At 37.5% G+C, this 23,696-nt stretch overlaps 1 protein-coding gene and 1 long non-coding RNA gene across 5 annotated transcripts in view; one reads left to right on the top strand and one right to left on the bottom strand.

Annotated features, from left to right (window-relative positions):
* The window catches only part of LOC140602456 (uncharacterized), a 65,714-nt gene extending 51,129 nt beyond the window's left edge, over positions 1 to 14,585 (top strand). For both annotated transcript variants that reach the window (XR_012005407.1, XR_012005408.1), the window contains one exon: positions 13,895 to 14,585. This is a non-coding gene — a long non-coding RNA (uncharacterized lncRNA). The remainder of the gene's footprint in view (positions 1 to 13,894) is intronic.
* AGO3 (argonaute RISC catalytic component 3) overlaps positions 1 to 23,696 on the bottom strand; it is a 120,603-nt gene that overhangs the window by 91,547 nt on the left and 5,360 nt on the right. For 2 of the 3 annotated variants that reach the window (XM_072771971.1, XM_072771970.1), the window contains exon 2: positions 3,019 to 3,190. In XM_072771971.1, coding sequence (XP_072628072.1) covers positions 3,019 to 3,190 — 172 coding nt within the window. Of the gene's footprint in view, positions 1 to 3,018; positions 3,191 to 23,696 lie in introns of those variants that run through there. The other variant, XM_072771972.1, reaches the window with a different exon arrangement.

Raw genomic sequence — 23,696 nt, forward strand, 5'->3', positions numbered from 1 at the left:
AAAAAAGACCCTCAGCTGACATCCCTGTAAACCCCAAGCCTCCATCTCCCATTAGTCTGCAATTTCAACACATTTTGTCTTTAAAGCAGTTTTATTTTCCTACATTTTCATCATACAATTCTCCTACTTAATAAATAGCCTACAATAATCCTTTACTATATAATGCTAAAATTAGGGGCGATTCTTTTGAGCAGAGCAAGGGCAAAAGGCAGTAGGTAAGGAATTCATGTCAGAAATATCTGCCTTAGGGGTTTCTCAGTGGCTCAGTCAGTTAAGCATCTGACTCTTGGTTCTAATTCAGGTCATGATCTCAGTGTCATGAGATCAAGCCCCACGTCATGCTCCACGCTGAGCACACAGTCTGCTAGAGATTTTTTTCTCTCCCTCGAATCATGCTCTTTAATAAATAAAATCTTCAAAAAAAAAAGAAATATCTGCCTTAGGCATCCTATCAAATGCCCCCCCCTTTTTAAATTTTTTTTTAAATTTATGATAGTCACAGAGAGAGAGAGAGAGAGAGGCAGAGACACAGGCAGAGGGAGAAGCAGGCTCCATGCACCGGGAGCCCGATGTGGGATTCGATCCCAGGTCGCCAGGATCGCGCCCTGGGCCAAAGGCAGGCGCCAAACCGCTGCGCCACCCAGGGATCCCTCCCCCCTTTTTAAAGTAGGTTCCACATGGAGCCCAACGTGGAACTTGAACTCATGATCTTGAGATTGAGACCTGAGTTAATAACAAGAGTTGGATGCTTAAATGACCGAGCCACCCAGGTGCCCCAACAAATGCCTTTTAAAAATGTAAACATCATACAGAAGGATCAGGGCGTGCCTGGGTGGCTCAGTCAGTTAAATGTCTGCCTTTGGCTCAGCTCATGATCCTAGGGTCCTGGGACAGAGCCCTACATCAGGCTCCCCGCTTAGCTGGGAGCCTGCTTCTCCTTCTCCCTCTGCCACTCTCCCTGCTTATGTGCTCACTCACTCTCTCAAATTTTTAAAATCTAAAAATAAAATAAAAAACCCAGAAGAGTCAGGATTATCCTTCACATTTACAAATTTTGAGAACAAAATTTGAAACACCCCAATTTTGAGAAACAAGAAAAAGTGAATCTGAAAGTACAGCATGAAGATAGGTCCCCATACAGGGATGATGGCTAGCAGTAACACAGCCAAGAGAGAGGAATGAGTGCAAGACAACAACTAGACTACAGACTGTAGGAGAGAAGCGTAGGGCACTGAAAATCTGTCTAGGCATACATAGCTCTTTATAATGTCCAGTTCTCTTTCTGTCCTCTACCATCATGCCCATTTCATTTTACTTTTATAAGCCTTTCATTTACTGAGTATTATGTGCCAATCATCAAGCTAATAACAGGGCTACAAAGGTAACAAAAAAGAGTATTCCTTTTCATGAAGATGTTATACTGGGAGAAGAGGGAAGCAACAAGTAACCATAATACATTAAAAATACTGTAACAGGAGTATACATCAAATACTGTAGGGTCACAGAAGAATGAATTACCTCTGACTACAGAGTTAAAAAAAAAAACATTTTGGGGGTGCCTGGGTGGCTCAGCTGGTTTAGTATCTGTCTTCAGCTCAGGTCATGATCCCAGGGTGTTGGGATCAAGCTCTGCTTCAGGCTCCCTGCTCAACGGGGAGCCTACCTCTCCCTCTCCCTCTGCCCCTGCTTATGCTCTCTCACTTGCTGTCTCTCTCAAATAATTTTTTCTAAAAGGTATGCCTTGAAAAATAACAGAAGTTTGCCAGATAGACAAGGGCAGAGAAGGCATTCTAGGTAAGAGCTGCAGAGTATGGAAAAGGCTATAGATTAGAGCCAAATTATGAAGGGAATGCTAAATTTGGGATGTCATTCTGTAGGGCACTGAAGCTAAATAAATTTTATAGTAGGGGCGTGATCTCAGTATGAATTCTGTACTCCACATTAATCATAACATTCATATGGTGGTTTATTTGTTTTTACATGCTATCGCAAAGCGCCTTAGTGCTCATTCACTTTGTATTTGTGTCTTATCTAAATTACGAATTTCTTAAAAGAACCACCTACGTCTTAAATGAAGACTCTTAATAATATTTATTGAATAGGAAAAGGCTGGGGTATTTGATAGTACAAACCAAAATACTAAGTTGAACATCACTGTTTTCTTTTTTTTTTTAAGATTTATTTATTTATTTATTCATGATAGAGAGAGAGAGAGAGAGAGAGAGAGAGAGGCAGAGACACAGGAGGAGGGAGAAGCAGGCTCCACGCCGGGAGCCCGATGCGGGACTCGATCCTGGGACCCGAGGATTGCGCCCTGGGTCAAAGGCAGGCGCTAAACCGCTGAGCCACCCAGGGATCCCGAACATCACTGTTTTCTAAATGTTTTTTGTCCATACAATGATTTGTCTTTGTTCTTTAAAACTTCTTTCATGGTGTACATCATGTCATAAATTCCTTTTATATTCCCTTATTTACCCAAACCACAATCACACACACACACACACACACACACACACACACACACACATTATTTGGGGGAGGTGAGAGAATCAGCTTACTGAAAGCAGATTGATAAAATCTTTATATACATATGTACTTGGTTCCTATATGAGAATGAGAAAAGTCAGAAATTAAGGATCAGAACAAAATGCATGAAACATGAAACCTCTAGCTCTACCCACTACTGCTACCATCCCATCATAAGTAAGGTGGGAGTGGAGAGGGGAGGAAAAATGAAAGCACTGCTATATTACCTGATAGCAATGGAACAGATGCTTAGTCTTATTTCAAGAGCATATAAAAAGGACTTGGATCTCTCTTATCACAGAGAAAACATGTGACCTCATGATATAATGAGAAGACTGTAGATTTTTCCCAACATCATGTACAATTTCAAAACAAATTATCACCTGTTTCTGGTCAAACTGTTAAAACATTAGCACTGTTATTAAATATGAAAAATAAACGTAATTACTAAAGCAAATAGCAAAATAATTTCCATGATTTAGTGATTCTTACCTGTTCACTCTCCTAGGACACTTGTCTGGTTTAATGTCTACCTCATAGAGGTAGACATCAATCTTTGGGATTTCAACTTGAAAACAGTTAGCCAGCAATTTAATGGGTTTGCCCATGGTGCCATAGCCAGGTCTTCTGGGCACCATGAGTAGGGGCTGGGCCCCAACGGGTCCTGCCAGGAAGAGGGAAAAAAAGTAACATTGTTATAAGCTGTGTTTGATAATCTTGCCAATCAGCATATATTAGAATTTTAAGTATAGCTGATAATGGTTGAAGCCTAGTGATGAAAGACATTTCTAATGCTTCAACTTTTTTCTCCCTAACTCACTCTCCTCATTTAAATAGATACACCAAAAACAATTGGTTATTTCTGGAAAGTTGTTTTAGAAGGGGTAGAAAATAGGGAGAGCAATCATATAAACCCAGATGAGCATGAGCAAGCACAAACCAGACCTAAAGAGTGTGAGATCAAACAACAATATAAATTTAATTTTTTAAAGATTTATTTATTCTAGAGAGAAAGTATGTGTGTGTGGGGGGGCACTGAGAGAGGGAGTGAGAATCTTTTTTTTTTTTTTAAAGATTTTATTTATTTATTTATTCATGAGACACAGAGATAGAGAGGCAGAAACACAGGCAGAGGGAGAAGCAGGCTCCATGCAGGGAGCCCGATGCGGAACTTGATCCCGGGTCTCCAGGATCACACCCTGGGCTGAAGGCGGTGCTAAACCGCTGAGCCACCTGGGCTGCCCGGGAGTGAGAATCTTAAGCTGACTCCAGGCTGAGCACAGAGCCCCATGTGGGGCTGATCCCATGACTTGTGCCTGTGCGGAAACTAAGAACTGGATGCTTTGGGGCACCTAGGTAGCTCAGTTGGTTAGGCCTCTGAGTCTTGATTTCAGTTCAGGTCATGATCTCAGAGTTGTGAGACTGAGCCAGCCCTGTGTCAGGCTCCACACTCAGCATCGTGTCTGCTTGTCCTTCTCCTTCTGCTCCTCTTCTCATCTGTATACTCTCTAATAAATAAATAAATAAATAAATAAATAAATAAATAAATAAATATCTTAAAAAAAAAAAAAAGTTGGACTCTTAACTGAATGCCCACCCAGGCGCTCCAATAACATAAATTTAAAGTACAATATAAGGATAAGAACAGATGAAAAATATAAAATAATAAAAGGATCAATAAGAAAACAAAGTACAAATTCGATATTTTGAAAATTATTTGAAAAGATAAATAAAATTGACAAACTCCAGATGGATGGGTGCCTGGATAGTTCAGTCAACCTCCAACTCTTGATTTCAGTTCAGGTCATATCTCAGGGTCGTGGGATCCAGCCGTGTAGGACTACACACTCAGCAGGGGGTCTGTTTGAGATTTTCTTCCTCTCCCTCTGGCACTCCCCTTTCCCCCCACCTTGAGTGTGTGCGTGCCCTCTCTCTCTCTCAAATAAATCTTTAAAAAAATAATAAAAGAGGAGATAAAATCATATAAGTGGAAAAAATGCTATCATTACAGATACTGAAGGTACAACATTATGTCAATAAATCTGGTGAAACAGAAAAGTTACTAGAGCAATACACCTTACTGACACACAAAAGTGTATATAATTTGAAAAGTCCTTTGTTGGTAATAATATAAAATGGAAAACGATATTGTGGTTCCTCAAAACATTAAAAATAGAATTACTATATGATCCAGCAGTTCTACTGCAGGATACACATCCAAAAGAATTCAAAGCAGAATGTTGAAATAACTGCACACCTTTGCTCATAGCACCATCATTCACAACAGCCAAAAAATGGAAACAGCCTAAGTGTCCACTGATGGATACATGGATAAAGAAAATGCAGTAATACATATAATAGAACACTAGCCTTATAAAGGAAGGAAATTCTGACACATCCTAAAACACAGATGAACCCTGTAGATTATGTTACATGAAATAAACCAGTCACCAAAGGACACTGTATGATTCCCCTTATTAATACCTTTAGTAATCAAACTCAGAAAAAGTACAAGGGTGGTTGCCAGGGGTTGGAGAAAAGGGAGAATGGGGAAGTGCTGCTTAGTGGATGGAGGTGCAATTTTGTAAGATGAAGAAAGTTCTGGAGATTAGTTGTACACAATGTGAATGTACTTAAATACTATTGAATTGTACGCCAAAAAATTGTTAAGATGGTAAATTTAACCTTATGTGTACTTTATCACAGTTAAAAAAAAAACAAAAACACCTTAAGTGATATATAGCATTAAGATTTTAAAGCCCAGGGCAGCCCTGTGGGGACGCCTCTCACTCCTGAGAGCTCTCTCTATATCTCTGCTTAATAAACCTCCATTGCTTTGCTTAAAAAGGGGTGGGCGGGGGGCAGCCTGGGTGGCTCAGTGGTTTAGCGCCGCCTTTATTTAGCCTGGGGCCTGACCCTGGAGACCCGGGATCGAGTCCCACGTCAGGCTCCTGCATGGAGCCTGCTTCTCCCTCTGCTTGTGTCTCTGCGCCTCTCTCTGTCTCATGGATAAATAAAAATCTTAAAAAAAAAAAAAAAAGCTTTTAAAGCCTAAAATGTAGCTGTTAAATGAAGTTCAAACAACAAATTCAGTTAATAAATTAATAACGATTATCTAAATGAACTGACATTTAAAATTATCTGAAAAAAAAATTATCGGAAAAGTCCTTTACCTATCTGAAAAAATGAAATCCACAATTAAAAATATTTCCAGGGGCCACCTGGCTGGCTTAGCCAGTAGAACATGTAACTCTTGATCCTGGGGTTCTGAGTTTGAGCCCCATGTTTGGTATAGAGATTACTTAAAAAAATAAAATCCTAAAAAAAATTTCCGGGGATCCCTGGGTGGCGCAGTGGTTTGGCGCCTGCCTTTGGCCCAGGGCGCGGTCCTGGAGACCCGGGATCGAATCCCACGTCAGGCTCCCAGTGCATGGAGCCTGCTTCTCCCTCTGCCTGTGTCTCTGCCTCTCTCTCTCTCTCTCTCTATCATAAATAAATAAAAATTAAAAAAAAAAAATTTCCCTGCCTTTGACTTAGGACATGATCCCGGAATCCAGGATCGAGTCCCACATCAGGCTCCTGCAGAGAGCCTGCTTCTCCTCCCTCTGCCAATGTCTCTGCCTCTCTCTCGGTCTCTCATGAATAAATAAAATCTTTAAAAAAAATTTGCACACATACACTAAGATTCCAGATCCAGATAGTTCCATTAGAGAATTACAGCAAACATTACAAGAAAAAAATGCTGATCTTTTACAAACTCCTCTATAGAATAGGAAAAAGTTGGGATGCCTGGGTGGCTCAGTGGTTGAGTGTCTGTCTACCTTTGGCTCAGGACATGATCCCAGAGTCCCAGGATTGAGTCCCACATCAGGTTCCCCATGGGGAGCCTGCTTCTCCCTGTGCCTCTCTTGGTCTCTCATGAATAAATAAATAAGATCTTTAAGAAAAAACAGAAAGAATAGGAAAAAGCAAGTATACCCCAATTCAATATATGATGCCAGAAAAACTCTGATACTAAAACCTGACAAGACTATTATGAAAAAGAAAGATAAATCACAGGACAGTATCATTCATGAATATACCTAAAAAACTCTAAACAAAATGTTAACAAAATCTAGCAATGTATCAAAAGGATAATGCATCTTGACCAAGATTAATTTATTATCAGGATTAAAAGTCAACAAGTCTTCTTTCACTGTGGATAAAAGTACATTAAAGTGCTGCCTATATTATTATTATTATATTATTATTTTAGTTTTGTTTTCCTACATTTGTAAAACCTCTTCTGAGGACATTATCTTTCCTGCTATCCTAGATAATACTGATAATATCCTAGGTATCACTGAGTAATTCTAGACTAGGTCATAATTGTAGCTTTGCTATTTATCTAACCACTTGACTTCTGTCAAATATAGGTGGCCCTGAAACTCCTATTTTCTTATCTATAAAATGGGAATAATATCTGCTCTGCCACATTCTTATGAACCTTATCAGGTGAAATTAGAAAATGTACAATAGGGATGTCCGGTGGCTCAGTGGTTGAGAGTCTGCCTTCGGCTCCAGGTATGACCCCGGAGTCCCGGGATGGGAGTCCTGCATCAGGTTCCCTGCAAGGAGCTGCTTCTCCTCTGCCTATGTCTCTGCCTCTCTCTGTCTCTCATGAATAAATAAAATAAAATAAAATAAAATAAAATAAAATAAAATAAAATAAAATAAAATAAAATGAAAGAAAGAAAGAAAGAAAGAAAGAAAGAAAGAAAGAAAGAAAGAAAGAAAGAAAGAAAGAAAGAAAGGAAAATGTACGACAGTGGGGTGCCTGGCTGGCTCAGTTAGTACAGTATGCTGACTATTGATCTTAGGGTTTGAGTCGGAGCCCAAGATTGAGTGAGGAGTTTACGTAATATATTTTTTTTAAATAAAGAAAATGTATAATAGCTAAAATTTATCAAGCTCTTACCATATCTCAGGCAATGCACTATTTGCTTTAGATGTATTCTCTCACTTAATCTTCATACAAACCCTAAAATAATTTTATAGATGAGGAAAACTGAAATGATTTGCCTAAAATGTCGTAGTAGCAAATAGAACTGAGATTGGAACTATCCTGTTGAGCTATTTTGTTCCACTGGTATATCTGTCCATCCTTTTGCCAGTAACACACCGTCCTGATTACCAGTTTTGTAGTAAGTATAGTTTTGAAGTAGTTTTGAAGTCAGATAGTATCAATCTTCTGACATCATTCTCCTTCAATACTGTGTAGCTATCCTGGTAATTTTACCTTTCCATCTGGACTTTAGAATCAGTATCCACAAAATAACTTACTGAGATTTTGACTGGGATTATGCTAAATATATAAACCAAGTTGGGATACACTGACATCTTTACAATACTGAGTCTTCCTATTCATGTACATGGAATATCATCTCTCTATACATTGAGGTGTTCTTTGATTTCTTTCATCAGAATTTTGTAGCTTTCCTAATATCTTGTACCTATTTTGTTAGATTTATACCTAAGTAATTGGGGCTACTATAAATAGTATTGTGCTCTTAATTTCAAATTTTAATTGTTCATTGCTTGTCTATAATCCAAGATCTACTATAAGATTACAATCAATCAAGACAGGGAGTATTAGTCAAAAAACACATAAAAAGAAAATAGAACAGAAAGTCTCCAATTGATCCACACAAATACAGTCAACTGATCTTTGACAAAGGAACACAAGCAATTCAATGGAAAACAGATAGCCTTTTCAACAAATGGTGACGAACAAGTGGATATACACATGCAAAACAACAATAAAGGAAAAAAAAGAATCTAGACACAGACCTAACATCTTTTTCAAAAGTTAACTCAATGGGGCACCTGGGTGGCTCAGCATCTGACTCCTGATTTCTGCTCAGGTCATGATCTCAGCGTCATGGGAACAAACATGGCATCAGGCTCTATGCTGAGCGTCAAAGCCTGCTTAGGATTCTCTCTCCCCCACTCTGCCCCTCTGCCCATCCTTGCTCTAAAACAAACAAAGCAAAAAACCTCAAGATGGCCCACAGACCTAAATATAAAATGCAAAACTATAAAAGTCCTAGAAGATAACACAGTTGAAACCTTTGTGTTTGGTGATGAAATCAAAAGCACAATCCATGAAATAAAAAAACGGGTAAACTTTCATTAAAATTAAACTTCTAATCTGCAAAAGAGAATAAAACACAAGCCACAGAGAGAAAATATCTGCAAAACACAGATCTGATAAAGAAATGGTATCCAAGATACACAAAGACCTTTTAAAACTCAAAAATAAAAACAATTAAAAATAGACTGAAGATCTGAACAGATACCTCACCAAAGATATACAGATAGAAAGATAGCATATAAAAAGATGGTCAACATCATATTGACAGTAGGGAATTCCAAACTTAAAGAAACGAGATACCACTACACACCTATACAAATGCCAAAATCCAAAACATTAATACCAAATGATGACAAGTCACTGCTGGTAGGACTGCAAAGTGGTACAGCCAGTTGGGAAAAAAAGTTAAGCAGTTTCTTACAAAACCAAACATACTATTATTATGCTATTCAGAAATCGTGCTCCTTAGTATTTACTCAGTTAGTTGAAAACATATCCACAAAAAAACCTGCACATGAATGTTGATAGTGGCTTTAGTCATAATTGTCAAAACTTGTCCTTCAGTAGGTGAGTGGATAACTAGTACATCTAGACAGTGGAATATTATTCATCTCTAAAAAAAAAGAAATGTATTATCAAGCATGAAGATACATGGAGAAATCTTAAATCCATACTACTAAGTGAAAAAAGCCAATCTAAAAACGCTATGTATTATATGATTCAATTATATGACATTTTGGAAAAGGTAAAATTACGGAAACAATAAGAAAATTAGTGGTTTCCAAAGCCTTATGGGGTGGAAGTGATGAATAGGTGGAACACAGGGGATTTTAATTCTACTCTGTAGGATACTGTAATGATGGATATAGGTTACACACATCTGTCAAAACCCACAGAATGCACAACACAAAGAGTGAAGCCTAAGATAGACTACAGACTTCAGATAAGAATGTATGTATGTATGTATGTATGTATCAATACTGGATCCCTAATTGTAATAAATGTAACAAACTAAAGCAGTAATACAGAGAACTGGTTGGAAGGGGAACAATGGAATATATGGGAATGCCTGTTACTTTCCAATTTTTCTATAAACTCAAACTACTAAAAAAAACTCTTAATTTTTACAAATGCATGTACATTTTGACCTAGTAATTCCATTTCTAAGTATTTATCTACACATATACTTCCACAGGTAAAAAAAAAAAAAAAAAAAAAAAAAAAGACATTTGTACAAGTATATCCTTGTCTACAGCATTCCTTGGAATAACAAAGAACTGAAATGTAAGCCCAATGAGGGTGGGAGTTTTGTCAGTTTCCTATACTGATCTATAATGTCCAGAACCACTCCTGGCATACAGTAAATAATAAATGTGTTAAATAAATGAGATGAATAAATCAGAGCCCAATTATTGTTACAACCATGCAATGGAAAAATAACCTTTAACTGTTAACATTAAAAAGAAGAAAAGAAAAAGAACAGAGAACTTCCTTAGTATCAGTAGAGGTAGGTTATACGAAAAAAACAGTGCAGGATAGGATATAAAATCCATGTTCATTTGGATGAGAAAACAGAATAGACACTCATGTTAGACATATACAACCTACATTCATATTATACAGTGTACACACTATTAGAATATATTAGGACACCATGATAGTGGGAGCAATGACTGCCTTCAGAGAGGGAACTAGATGGCTGGGGGCCTAAGAAAGAAGATTGATTTTTTTTCTCCCTATATAATCTATTCTGATACCCAACACTTGTTGCTGTAACACAAATCAGCTATCTTTTTTTTTTTTTTTAAAGATTTTATTTATCTATTCATGAGACACACGGGGAGGGGCGGGGGGCAGAGACACAGGCAGAGGGAGAAGCAGGCTCCATGCAGGGAGCCTGATGTGGGACTCCCAGGGATGCCAGGATCACGCCCAGAGCCAAAGGCAGGCGCCCAACCACTGAGCCACCCAGGCGTCCCAATAAATCAGCTTACATGCAACTGTAAATAGGGAAATTATGTATGTCACTTTGGCACAGACTTACTTTGGTTCATATGTGGTTTTCTTCAGCCTATTAATGCTTTTGCTTTAACAAGCAACAGCAGTTGAACACAAGTACGCTAACAATGAATACAACAAACGACAGAGTAATACAGTATTGTCCATGAAACTCCTTATACCTAAGGTCTTCCCTCTGGTTAAGCCACATGGTTGGACTTAGAATAGCTTTTGCATGATTTCCTCTGAAGTTTGTACTATTTGCCTTTATCTCAGCAATTTGGCTGTCTCAAACCGTCCTCACAACCCATTTCATCGAGCTACCATCATCTTTTTTAAATATCTTAATGTAAAGCCTTATGCTTATAGTACTTATTTACTAGAACTTTTTTTTTTTGCTTCTAGTAGTATTTTTAAGGGATATCCACATCATACAATTTACCCATTTAAAGTATACAATGGTTTTTAGTATATTCACAGATTTGTGCAACCATCATAATCAATTTTAGAACATCTTCCTCATCCCAAAATGAAACCCTGCACCCCTTCACCATCACCTCCCTATTCCCCCAACCAAAGACAACCATTAATCTACTTTGTCCCTATAGATTTGCCTATTCTGGAAGTTTCACATAAATGGAATCATGTAACATGTGCTCCTTTATAACTCCTTTCACTTAGCATGTTTTCAAGGTTCATCCACCTTGCAGCATTTATCAGACTTCATTCCTTTTTATTCCCAATATTCCATTGTTTGGATATTCCATCTTTTATTTATCCATTAACCATTTGATGGACATTTTGATTGTTTCCACTTTTTGGCTATTATAATAAATAATACTGTTATGAATTCTCATACCATGTCCTTGTATGGACATAAGTCTTTTTTTTCTTTTTCTAAGATTTTATCTATTTTTTTTTTCATGAGAACACAGAAAGACAGGCAGAGACACAGGCAGAGGGAGAAGCAGGCTCCTCACATGGAGCTCCATGTGGGACCCATCCCCGGACCCAGATCACACCCTGAGCCAAAGGCAAGAGCTAAACTGCTGAGCTACCCAGGTATCCCTGGACTAAGTTTTCTTTTCTCTTGAGTAGATTCCTAGGGATGGAATTACTGGATCATTAATTAGCCTTTTGAGGAACTGCCAGAATGTTTTCCAATCAATATGAATTTAATATGTTTAATGGTTGCGGTATTTTATTAGAATTTTCAGTTTCTATTATATTCCAGTTACAAAGTTGCATAGATTTTTAAGATTTTTTTTAAAGCAATCTCTACACCCAACATGGGGCTTAAACTTACAACCCTGAGATCAAGAGTCACCTGTTCTAGGGGATTCCTGGGTGGCTCAGTGGTTTGGTGCCTGCCTTCGGCCCAGGGCGTGATCCTGGAGACCTGGGATTGAATCCTGCATCAGGCTCATTGCATGGGGCCTGCTTCTCCCTCTGCCTGTGTCTCTGCCTCTCTCTCTGTGTCTTTCATGAATGAATAAATAAAATCTTAGGAAAAAAAAAAAAAAGAGAGAGAGAGTCGCCTGTTCTACCGAATAAGCCAGCTGGGAGCCCCAAAGTTGCATAGGTTTTGACTCCTTAGCTTCAAGTCTATTCCCATCCCTGGCCCCATTAAGGTTTAGTATGATTGCATATATTACACTATCACACTATAGCAGAAACACCTGTGTATCCCTTTGTATCTTTTTGAATTTTGAATCATATGCTATTATGGCCTACTTTAAAAAAAATCAAGATAAAATTCACCTTGCTAACGAAACAAGGTATTCACTAAATGGAACGTAGAAGTTTTGTTTAGTCTATTCCTTTCCAAATTACATTCTAGGAAAGAGATCATAATCAGTAGTTGAATATCTCATGTGACAATAAAAGACAGCAGTACATCTTTACCACTCTTTCCATCAAGAAGTGGCGGCTTTCCTTTCCCCTTGAATCTGGGCTGTCTGTCCCTGGACTTCCACTGTGTGACTTCTGAGACTGGGCTTTAAGAGATCTGCAGCTTCTGCTTTGGAATATTACTTCTTGAAAACCAGCCTCCATACTACAAGGAAGTCCAACTGGCCACATGGAAAGGCCAAAGTGGAGCCGAGCCCAGACTCCCAGACTCTTCCCTCTTTTCTCCCATGTGACAGTACCAGTTGAGCTTCTAGCCACAAAATCTTGAGAAATGCTAAACTGCTGCTGTTGTTTTAACTCCACTAACGCAGTAATGGATAACCAAAACATTCATCATTGTAGAAAAATATGGAGAAAATGTCTCATTATAAGAAAAACAATGGCATAATAAGTTACTGTATTTATATGGTTTCTTTGCTCACTACTAATCCTCTCCAACTCCAATAGTCTCCCTTCTTGAGGTTTCAATTTCATCTTTTGTTATTCTACTGCATATCTTTAAGTAGTGTTATATAAAAAGACATTGGAGGGGGGCAGATTTTTCCAAGGCTTTACACATTTAAAAATGTCTGTTACCATTATATACAAACTACCTAAAATGAACCCATACATTCAAAACTTTGATTTTCAAATTTCCACAGACATTATCTTCTAGCATTTGGTATTGTGACTGCTTTTTCTGTACACATTCTTTGTATTTGAGACTTGAGAATCCATAAATATGTCCTTGTGTTAGTTCAAAACATATGTTCAATTTTCTTTTTTTTTTCTTTTTGTTCAATTTTCAATTGAGATCAATATTTCAGAAAGGTTCCATTATTTATTTTTATCTTTCTCAAACACCTCTACAATTTGCCCTCAGTGGGCTGCATGTATGGATTCTATATCCAACCCAGTTGCTACTATAGCCCTGTAAATACAGTTGTTTAGGGGTGTCTGGGTGGCTCAGTTGGTTAAGTATTTGACATCGGCTTGGGTCACAATCTCAGGGTCCTGCAATCGAACCCCATGTTGGGATCCCCACTGAGCAAGGAATCTGCTGCTTCTTCTCTTTCTGCCCCTTCCACCTGCTTGTGCTCTGCCTGCCTCTCATATAAATAAATAAAATCTTTAAAAAATATATAGTTGTTCATAAATGTTTTTTTAATTTGCGACCAATAGCTTCCATATCTGAAGTGTGATTTTGTTTTCACTGTCTATTGTCTTTCTTGCTCATGGTATCCTGATAGCATGTATATCCTGAAAAATAATTTGTAGAAATAATTTGAGAACTAGGATAAAGATATATTCCCTAAGAAAAGATTTGCATTTGTTTCTTTCTATCAGGTTCCTGGGAATACTACCGGTCCAATGCAACTTAAATTCAAATTATAGTTTAAGCTTCCAGGGAGGATCATCCATTTCAAGATTACTCTCACCTTCAGTATACAGCATTTGAGGGGCCCAGTTTATGCTACAGAAGGTCTCCTGTATTCTACTCTCCATCATGTGCAGACTCTGGACTTTAATTTCTGTTCACTTTACATTTTCAGGCATCAAAATTTAGTTTCCAAGATCAGCAAATGCCCTCAGGGGAAAAGTGGCTCTTATGGTCATTACTTCTCTAGGTTTCCATCTCTCTTCCATTTTAGCCTGGTAATTACAGGCATATACCACAGAACTGATTTTTTTCCTGTAAAATACGTCTTGGTTTTTAAAATCTAAACTTAGAATATGTTTAGACATCTTTCAATGTAATTTTTTCAAATTATTCTTATATAACAAATGTTTACACTATGTTCCCCAAACTCATTACAACTTTTTTTTAAAGCAAGACAACGTATAAAGAAAAGTTTCAAGTTACACTCCAATGCAATTGGTAGACTATCAGACATCATACATACAAGCTTTTTTTTTTTTTTTTGCTTTTGTTTTAATTAAAGTTAGTTAACATGGAGTATATTAGGTTCAGGGTACACACACAAGTTTTTTAAAGCCTGCTGAGTATCAACAGAGTGACTATGCTGGTGATAGACAAGACAAAGAAAAGAAAAGAGAAAAAGAAAAAGAAAGAAGGAAAGAAAGAAAAGAAAAAAGAAAAGAAGAAAAGAAAAGAAAAGAAAAAAGAAAAGAAAAGAAAGAAAAGAAAAGAAAAGGAGTCATGAAACCTCATGGTAACCAACAAAGCAAAACCCTACAGTAGATATACAAAAGATAAAAAGAAAAGAATCTAAGCGCCCATTAAAGAAAATCACAAAGACAAAGGAAGAGAGCAGAGAAGAAAGGAATTTTCTTTTATTGGCATAAAAATAGAAACATTTTTGTTGGCATAAAAATAGAAACATTTTTCTATTTTTATGCCAATACCATACTGTTTTATTAACACAACTTTGTAATATAGTTTGAAATCAGGGACCATGATTCCTCCAGTTTTGTTGTTCTTTCTCAAAGTTGCTTGGCTCTTTGTGGTCTTTTGTGGTTTAACACAAATTTTAGGACTGTTTGTTCTATTTCTGTGGAAAATGCCAATGGAATTTTGATAGAGATTGTACTGAACCTGCAGACTGCTTTAGGCAGTATGGCATTTTTACAATATTAATTTTTCTAATCCAAGAGCACTTTCCATTTGTGTTGTCTTCAGTTTCTTTTATCAATGTCTGACAGTTTTCAGTATCCATGTTTTTCACCTCCTTGGTTAAATTTATTTCTAGGTATTTTCTTCTTTTTGATTCAGTTGAAGATGAGACTTTTCTTAATTTCTTTTTTTTTAAATTTTTATTTATTTATGATAGTCACAGAGAGAGAGAGAGAGGGGCAGAGACACAGGCAGAGGGAGAAGCAGGCTCCATGCACCGGGAGCCCGACGTGGGATTTGATCCTGAGTCTCCAGGATCGCGCCCTGGGCCAAAGGCAGGCGCTAAACCGCTGCGCCACCCATGGATCCCTAATTTCTTTTTCTGTTAGATTACTAAGCATACAAAGTATAACAAATTTTGTATATTGCTTTCACATCCTGCAACTTCACTGAATTCATATATTAGACTGGATAGTTTTTTGGTGGTCTTCCAGGTTTTCTATACATATGTAATGTCATCTGCAAATAGTGACATCTTTACTTCTTCCTCTTAGGAAGGATGCCTTTTATTTCTTCTTGCCTAATTGTTCTGGCTAGTACTTCTAGTACTCTATGGAATAAAAGTGGCGAGGGTTGGCATTTTTGTCTTTTTCCTGAACTTACAAGAAACATTTTCAGCTTTTTACTGTTGAGTAGGATAGTAGTTGTGGCCTTGTCACATACAGACATTATTATGTTGAGGTATGTTCAGCTGTCTTATTTTAAAAATGAGATAAACCTATACATTCTAGATGTGCTTGGCTTTAAGCTATAAAAAAAAATATGTAGCTCTTTAACAAATATTAACAGGCATCTACAACAGGTCATAAAATACACTTAGTGCACTTCTCTGCACTGAGCACCTAGTATTTGGGGGGAGGTAGAGAGGGAAACAGGCATAAAGAATTTTTTCCCTTCATATCAATTTCAGAAGTAGACATACCAAATCAAAGGATATGAACAGAAATGTATTTCTGACTCCTGATACTTACTGCCAAATAGCATATGAACACATTAATATCATAAGATCTCTCTCTTATCCTTTCTAGCATTAGGCGTTACAATTTTAAAATATCTTTTATTTGTTAATAAAATAACCTTCTGCTATTTTATTTACAAATGATTACTATCAAGATTGGCTTAAAACTAATATGTAATGTTCCTATATACCCCATTCTCTAATGAAACTCACTGCCCCTATAGGTAATTAAAAAACAACAACAACAAAAAAAAAGCATGGGGCACCTGATTGGCTCAGTCAGAGGAGCATGCGGCTCTTGATTTCAGGGTGGTGAGTTTGAGCCCCAACTGGGAATAAAACTTAAAAGAAAATAAAAAACATAAAAGGTCATTTATCTACTTAATTTATTCAACAATTATTATGTTCAAGTTTTTATAGATACAGAGATTAATAAGTCAGCTATTTGCTTTAAGTAGTTCCTAATATATTGGGGGGGGGATATTCCATCTTTATATGTAAGGAATGTTAACAACAATAGCTATCTTTATTAATAAATGTTTTTTTAAAATTTTTATTTATTTATGATAGTCACAGAGAAAGAGAGAGAGAGAGAGGCAGAGACACAGGCAGAGGGAGAAGCAGGCTCCATGCACTGGGAGCCCGATGTGGGATTCGATCCCGGGTCTCCAGGATCGCGCCCTGGGCCAAAGGCAGGCGCCAAACCGCTACGCCACCCAGGGATCCCTAATAAATGTTTTAAAGATTTATTTTAGAGAGAGCAAGAGAGCATTCATGCATAAGTAGGAGGAGCAGAGGGAGGAGGGAGAAGGACAGACTCTCAAGCAGGCTCCATGGAGTAGGAGCCCCAGGTCAGGTTCAATCCCACAACCCTGAGATCATGACTGAGCCAAAGTCAAGAGTCTGGCACTTAACCAACTGAGCCAACCAGGCGCCCCTACCTTTATTATTAAATATTTCAAACACATTTTGTGATTTCTTGCAACATAACTTTTGAGGCAGGTACTATATTATACTGAGAAAACTTGAAGCGTTGGAAGATTTAAAAACATGTTCACAGTTAGAAAATGGCAAAGCCAGGATTTGCAATTAGTCAGTTTGATTCGGAGCCTCCATTTTTAACCGTTACACTATACCATTCATTATACCATTATACTACTACAAACTAACATCTGCTGAAAGTCTATCATTCACTAAATCATTCATTCATTGACTCATTAATCTGTTCAACAAATCATTGCCTCCAACTGTCAAGCATTGTTCAGGCCCAGGTGAAGAATAATTTTAAAAATATTAATAAAGAGCTAATCTTCAAGAAGCTTTTATGGGAGGGTTGGATGAGTAGATTATATTGCATTTCTTTTTTTGCCAGTCGTGTAGTATTGAATGCTGTAAAGAAAAATAAAATACGGTAAGGGGATAGGGGCACCTGGGTAGCTAAGTCACTTAAGCATCTGACTCTTATTTCAGCTCAGGTTATCTCAGGGTTGTGAGATTGAGTCCCGCATGGAGCTCTGTGCTGGACATGAAGCCTACTTTAGATCCTCTCTCTTCCTCCCCCTCTGCCTCTCATCCCCCCACAAAAATAAATGTTAAGGGGATAAACAGAGGAAGGGTTGGAAAATTAACATTAACAATTTTAGACGGGTTTGTTAAAGACCTCTATGAAAGGGTGACAGAAAACAGAGGAAGTGAGAAAAAGAGTCATGTGGGCATTTGGAAGAACATTCCAGGCCGAGGGAAAATCAAGTTTAGAGGAAAAAGCAGAAGTTTGCTTGGTGAAGAACGGCAAAGAGACCACTATGCCTGGACCACAGTGAGCAAGAAAAGAATAAGAGATGAGGTCAGAAGATAATGGGAGATCAGATCATATGGGATTTGAAAACCATAATGAGTTCTTTGGATTGTATTCTGAAACATAAAAACCAACAAAGGGTTCTATGTCAAGAAGCATTATGATTTTATTTTATTTTTTTTTAAACAATCACTCTGGCTGCTGTATGAAAAACTGTATGTAAAGGTACAGGCAGAGAGACCAGTTAGCAGGCTAGCTGATTGTCCAAGCAAAGTATAATATTGGCTAGGGATGGGGTTGTAGCACTTGGGGGAGTGATGTTGATGTGGAAAACATTTATAAGGTAGACCTGATAGGAACTGCTATGAATTAGGGGTGTGTGTGTGTGGTGTGAGAGAAAAGATCTCTCAAGGATGTTTGTTTTCAGTCTAAGCAACTAAAAGAACGGAAGTGTCATTTATTGAGTTAGGAAGGACTCAGGATCAAATTTGGAGAGGAAATAAATTTTTAGGACATGCTAAGCTTGATGGATCTATACAATGAGGTGTCTAGTAGGCAATTAGATGTGTGTAAAGTTCAAGGGAGAGGTCCAGGCTAGAGTCATAAATGTGAGTGTCCTGGGCATACAAGTGCTATTTGAAACCACTGGACTGGAGATTACCCAAACTGTGGTAGGAAACAGAAGAACACTAAGCCCTGGGATACTCCCAATGTTCAGAGATTGGGGAAATGAAGAGGGCATAATAAAGGAGGCAAAAAAGTGATATCCAGTAAGGTTGAGAAGAACCTGGAAAGAGTGGTACCGAGGAAAAAGTGAAAAAAGAATGTTTCAGGGTGCCTAGGTGGCAGAGTGGATTAAGTTTGCAACTCTTGGTTTCAGCTCAGGTCATGATCTTAGTGTCATGAGATAAGAGCCCCACATCAGGCTAAGCACTCAGTGTAGAGTCTGCTTGAGATTCTCTCTCTCCCTCTCCCTCTGCCCCTCCTACTTGTGCTTTTGTATCTTACTCTCTAAAAAATAAATCAATCTAAAAAAATGTTTCAAGAAGGAAGCAACTTAAATAAGGTCAAATAAAATGAAGATTTGGGAATTGACTACTGAGTTTAGCTAACTCTATACTGATGTTGATAAGAGCAATTTCAGGGCACCTGGGTGGCTCAGTGGTTTAGTGTCTGCCTTTGGCTCAGGGAGTGATCCCGGGGTCCTGGGATCGACTCCCACATCAGGCTCCCCAAGGGGAGCCTGCTTCTTCCTTTGCCTGTGCCTCTGACTCTCTCTCTCTGTGTCTCTCATGAATAAATGAATAAAATCTTTAAAAAAAAAAAAAAAAGAGCAATTTCAGCAAAGTAGTGGGAACCAAAACTTCACTGGAGTAAGTCTGAAAAGAATCCCCCCTGCATGTGATCAAGACTTTAAGTCCTAGCAGTTAACAGTAAATTGAAAGGAACATGTTAAATCACACAATGAAGATGGAACCAGCAAAATCCAGACTGTGATAACTCTAAAAGAACAAACAATCCATAAACTGCATAGGATAAAAGGACAGAAAACTTAGATTAAAAAAGCACTTAAAAGACATAGCAATCACGAACGCATAAAAAAGAAGGGGAATGGCGGATCCCTGGGTGGCTCAGTGGTTTGGCGCCTGCCTTTGGCCCAGGGCGTGATCCTGGAGTCCCGGGATCGAGTCCCACGTCGGGCTCCCAGCATGGAGCCTGCTTCTCCCTCCTCCTGTGTCTCTGCCTCTCTCTCTCCTTCTCTCTGTGTCTATCATAAATAAATCTTAAAAAAAAAGAAAGGTTTAAAAAAAAAAAAAAAGAAGGGGAATATATACGCACACACACAAACACACACACACAATGGAATATTAGCCATAAAAAAGAATGAAATCTTGCCATTGCAACAACATGGACAGATCTAGAGAATATAATGCTAAGTGAAATACATTAGTCAGAGAAAGACAAATGCCATACTTTACATATATGAGGAATTTAAGAAACAAAACAAATGAAAAAGAGAGACAGACTTTTCAATATAGAGAACTGATGGTTACCAGAGGGGAGGAGAGTAAGGGATAGGTGAAATACGTAAAGGGGATTAGGAACACACTTACCATGATGAGCACTGAGTAATGTATAGGATTGTTGAATCATTATACTGTACACATGAAATTAACGTAACAGTGTGTATATTAACTGTACTGGAATTTTAAAAAGACAATCATAACGTGTGAAATTTATTTGGATCTGAACTCAAAAATGAAAATAAAGGGCAAATTAGAAAAAAGTACAGCTAAGTAGAAGTTTGAACATTAGATGTTTGATATCAACAATAATTATTATTTTGCTGTGATAATGGTACTATGGTTTATGTAAAGAGCCTGTATCTTTTGTAAATACTCAGTAGCTATTTATGAATGAAACAGTATTATGAGTAGAATATGCTTCAAAAAAATACAAGGGACGGGACATTAGAAGGGACACAATTGGATATGAGTTTATGATTGTTAGGTTTGGGTGATGGGTACGTGGTAGCTTATTACATAATTCTGCCTATTTGTAAGTATCTTCAATTCTCTATTACAAAAGTCTTAAGAAATAAGAAAAGAAGTGCCATTTCCTTTGCATACTTAAACTCTTTACCATCCCATTGTACAACAAGGAAATTAAAGTTAAGGAAGATTAAATGTACCACTCAAAGTCACAGTTAACTTTTTAAATAAACTTTTTTTTAAATGTATTTTTATTTATTTATTTATTTATTTATTTATTTATTTATTTATTTGAGAAAGTGAGAGAGAGCAAGAGGGAACATGTGTACATGGGCGTGCACAAGCAGAGCGAAGAACAGAAGGGAGAGGAAGAGAATTTCTGAGGCCATCTCTGCACTGAGCTAGGAGCCTGATGTAGGGCTCAATCTCATGACCCTGAGATCATGACCAGCCAAAACCAAGATGCTCAACTGAGCCACCCAGGCACCCCTAGGCTTTTTTTTTTTTTTTTTAAGAGCAGTTTTAGGTTCACAGCAAAATCAAGCAGACGGTAAATATGCCTCCTGCCCACACATCCCCAGAGCCTCCCAATCCACATCCCCACACCCAAGTGGTACATTTGTTACAATCACTGAATCTACAATGACACATCATTATCAAGTCAGTTAATCTGAGAGCCAGATTTGTCTCTAAAACCCATGCTTTGTACACTATATCACACTGCCAATTTTTTCCCCATCATTTTGTCGGGTGCTATTTATACAAACTGGCAAAAAACCAAAATTGTTTCATGAATAAGCAATGTAACAAACTATCGTTATTATAAAATCATCATCAAGTTTAAGTATCCAAAAAATACTTTAATATAAATTAATGAAGCAATTCTGTCAATGCAACAAATTATACTCCCATGAAGCATATTTCAGTTATTTAACAAATACATATACTGCCCACTAGATTTGAAGATATAATTACACGGAAATACAAAGCACTATCTGGAACTTCTCTCCACCTCAAATGTTTCTTTCAGTACTTATAGTAAGTACTGGCTAGTATCAACTGACCACATTAAACTTCGAACATAAAACAATATACATTCACAGGATGTTATGTTATTCAGGGATCTAACATCTAACTTGTATTAGTTTTTTGAGTCCCAAGCTAAATAATGGCCTACAGCAAATGAACGATGAAAAACAGTGGATAAATCAACGATAGCATATACTATTGCCTATTATGAAAATAGTAGATTTTCACTGGGAACTTCTCCTCCAATATTTATGGAATACATCTTGTTTCAACAATTCTACTTCTAGGAATTAGGGCACCACACACACACACACACACACACACACACACGGATACTTAGCAAAGTTTTATTTACAATGAAAAATAATAAAGAAACCTAAACCACCATCAATGTGACTGATTAAATAGGCACTGAGTAAAGATCATCACAGTGCCGTAAAAATGTAAGTATTATTATGGAAAAAATGTCCAGGACACTTTACTAAGTAGAAAAAGCAGGTTAAAAACAATGAAAAAAAAAAAAACAATTAATGATGGATGGAGAGATGGATGGATGTCTGGGAAGACAGACAAAATAATTAGCAATGATTTTATCCAGAGCATGGGATATTATTTTCACTTTCCACTTTATTTTTTTTTTTTTTAAGATTTATGTATTCATGTGAGAGACAGTAAGAGCATGCAAGGGAAAGGGCAGAGGGAGAGAAAGTCACAAGCAGGCTCCACGCTGAGCAAGGAGCCCATCATGAGGCTTGATCTCAGAACCCTGAGATCAGGACCTGAGCTGAAACCAAGAGTTGGAGGCTTAACCCACTGCATCAACCAGGCACCCCTTCACTTTCTACTTTACTCTATTGTTTGCTTTTTAAAAACAATAAATAAGTGTTTTTATACCAAGGAAAAAATTTGTTTTTTGTTTTGGAAAATATATTGTATGGCTTCAAACTTTGACATAATAAAACATCTGTTTACTACATGAACTTACAAGGATAAGCAGTAAACATCAGCATGAAATTTTAGTAACCTCCCGCCTACTAGTTCTACGTATTCATTCAATGAACCTGTACAAACAGCACACTTATTACCATATTACATTTATTATTTCACTATAGCCAAATAATCCCTTGTAGAAATTCAGCCTGCTGAGGGTAAAATTTCTCAGATGGCAGTACTGGGGAACAATTGTTTTGTTTTGTTTAAAGATTTTATTTATTCATGACAGACACCGAGAGAGGTAGAGACATAGACAGAGGGAGAAGCAGGCTCCCTGCGGGGATTCCAGTGCGGGACTTGATCCTGGGTCTCCAGTTTCACGCCCTGGGCTGAGGTGTCGCTAAACCACTGGGCCACCGGGGCTGCCCCAGGGGAGTAATTGTTAGAAAGGCATTTTGCTCCTTGCAAACCAGAGAGCACGCTACCCAAAGAGGTCCCGCACTACAGAAATGCCTTGAGATTTACTTCATAATTAAAGGTGGGCTAACTTCTGAAAAACTTTGGTCAGCCAAGCAAAAATTTTAGGAAAATTTTGAGTAATTTTAAAGTAATGCCACTTTTATGTTAAACATACAGACAGAAATCAAGTCTTAATTTAGAAACCAGAAGTTTCTTTTAAAAAAAGGAAGACTTAATTGCTAAGATATAAGCCCATTTTGCAATCTATTCTTTGAAAGCTTTTTAAAAAATTTCAATACATTAATGAACTTCTTTTGTTAGAAGATTTAGAAATCACTTAAAATATCAAGTATTGGGTAGGTGCTGAGTGGCTCAGTTGGTTAAGCGTCTGCCTTCATGAAGCTCAGGTCACGATCCCAGAGTCCTGAGATCGAACCCTGCACCAGGTTCCCTACTCAGCAGGAAGCCTGCTTCTCCCTCTACCCCTCCCCCCTGCTCGTGATCTATCAAATAAATAAAATATTTTTAAAAAATCAAGCACTGGTGATAACTCAAAAACAGTATTATATAAGCCTACAGTTGAGAACATTTTCTTGCAAAATTTCTTTCATGAGTGAAAAACATAAAAATATTCCATGTTAGTATTGTACAGATAGCTTCTAATTTCTCGAGAACTTGACAATTCAGTAACAAACGTAGAAAAAAAAACCTGGCTAATTCAAAACAAAAAATTCCTCCAAATTACTTCACTATTACTTCAGAATAATGTAAACAATTTTTTATTGTAACCAAAAGACAAAAAGCCCACATTAAAAGAAAATAACAGTTATGTGACATGGTTTTGCTAA

The sequence above is a fragment of the Canis lupus genome, chromosome 13, assembly GCF_048164855.1.
Source record: "Canis lupus baileyi chromosome 13, mCanLup2.hap1, whole genome shotgun sequence".
Taxonomy (NCBI): Eukaryota; Metazoa; Chordata; class Mammalia; order Carnivora; family Canidae; genus Canis; species Canis lupus.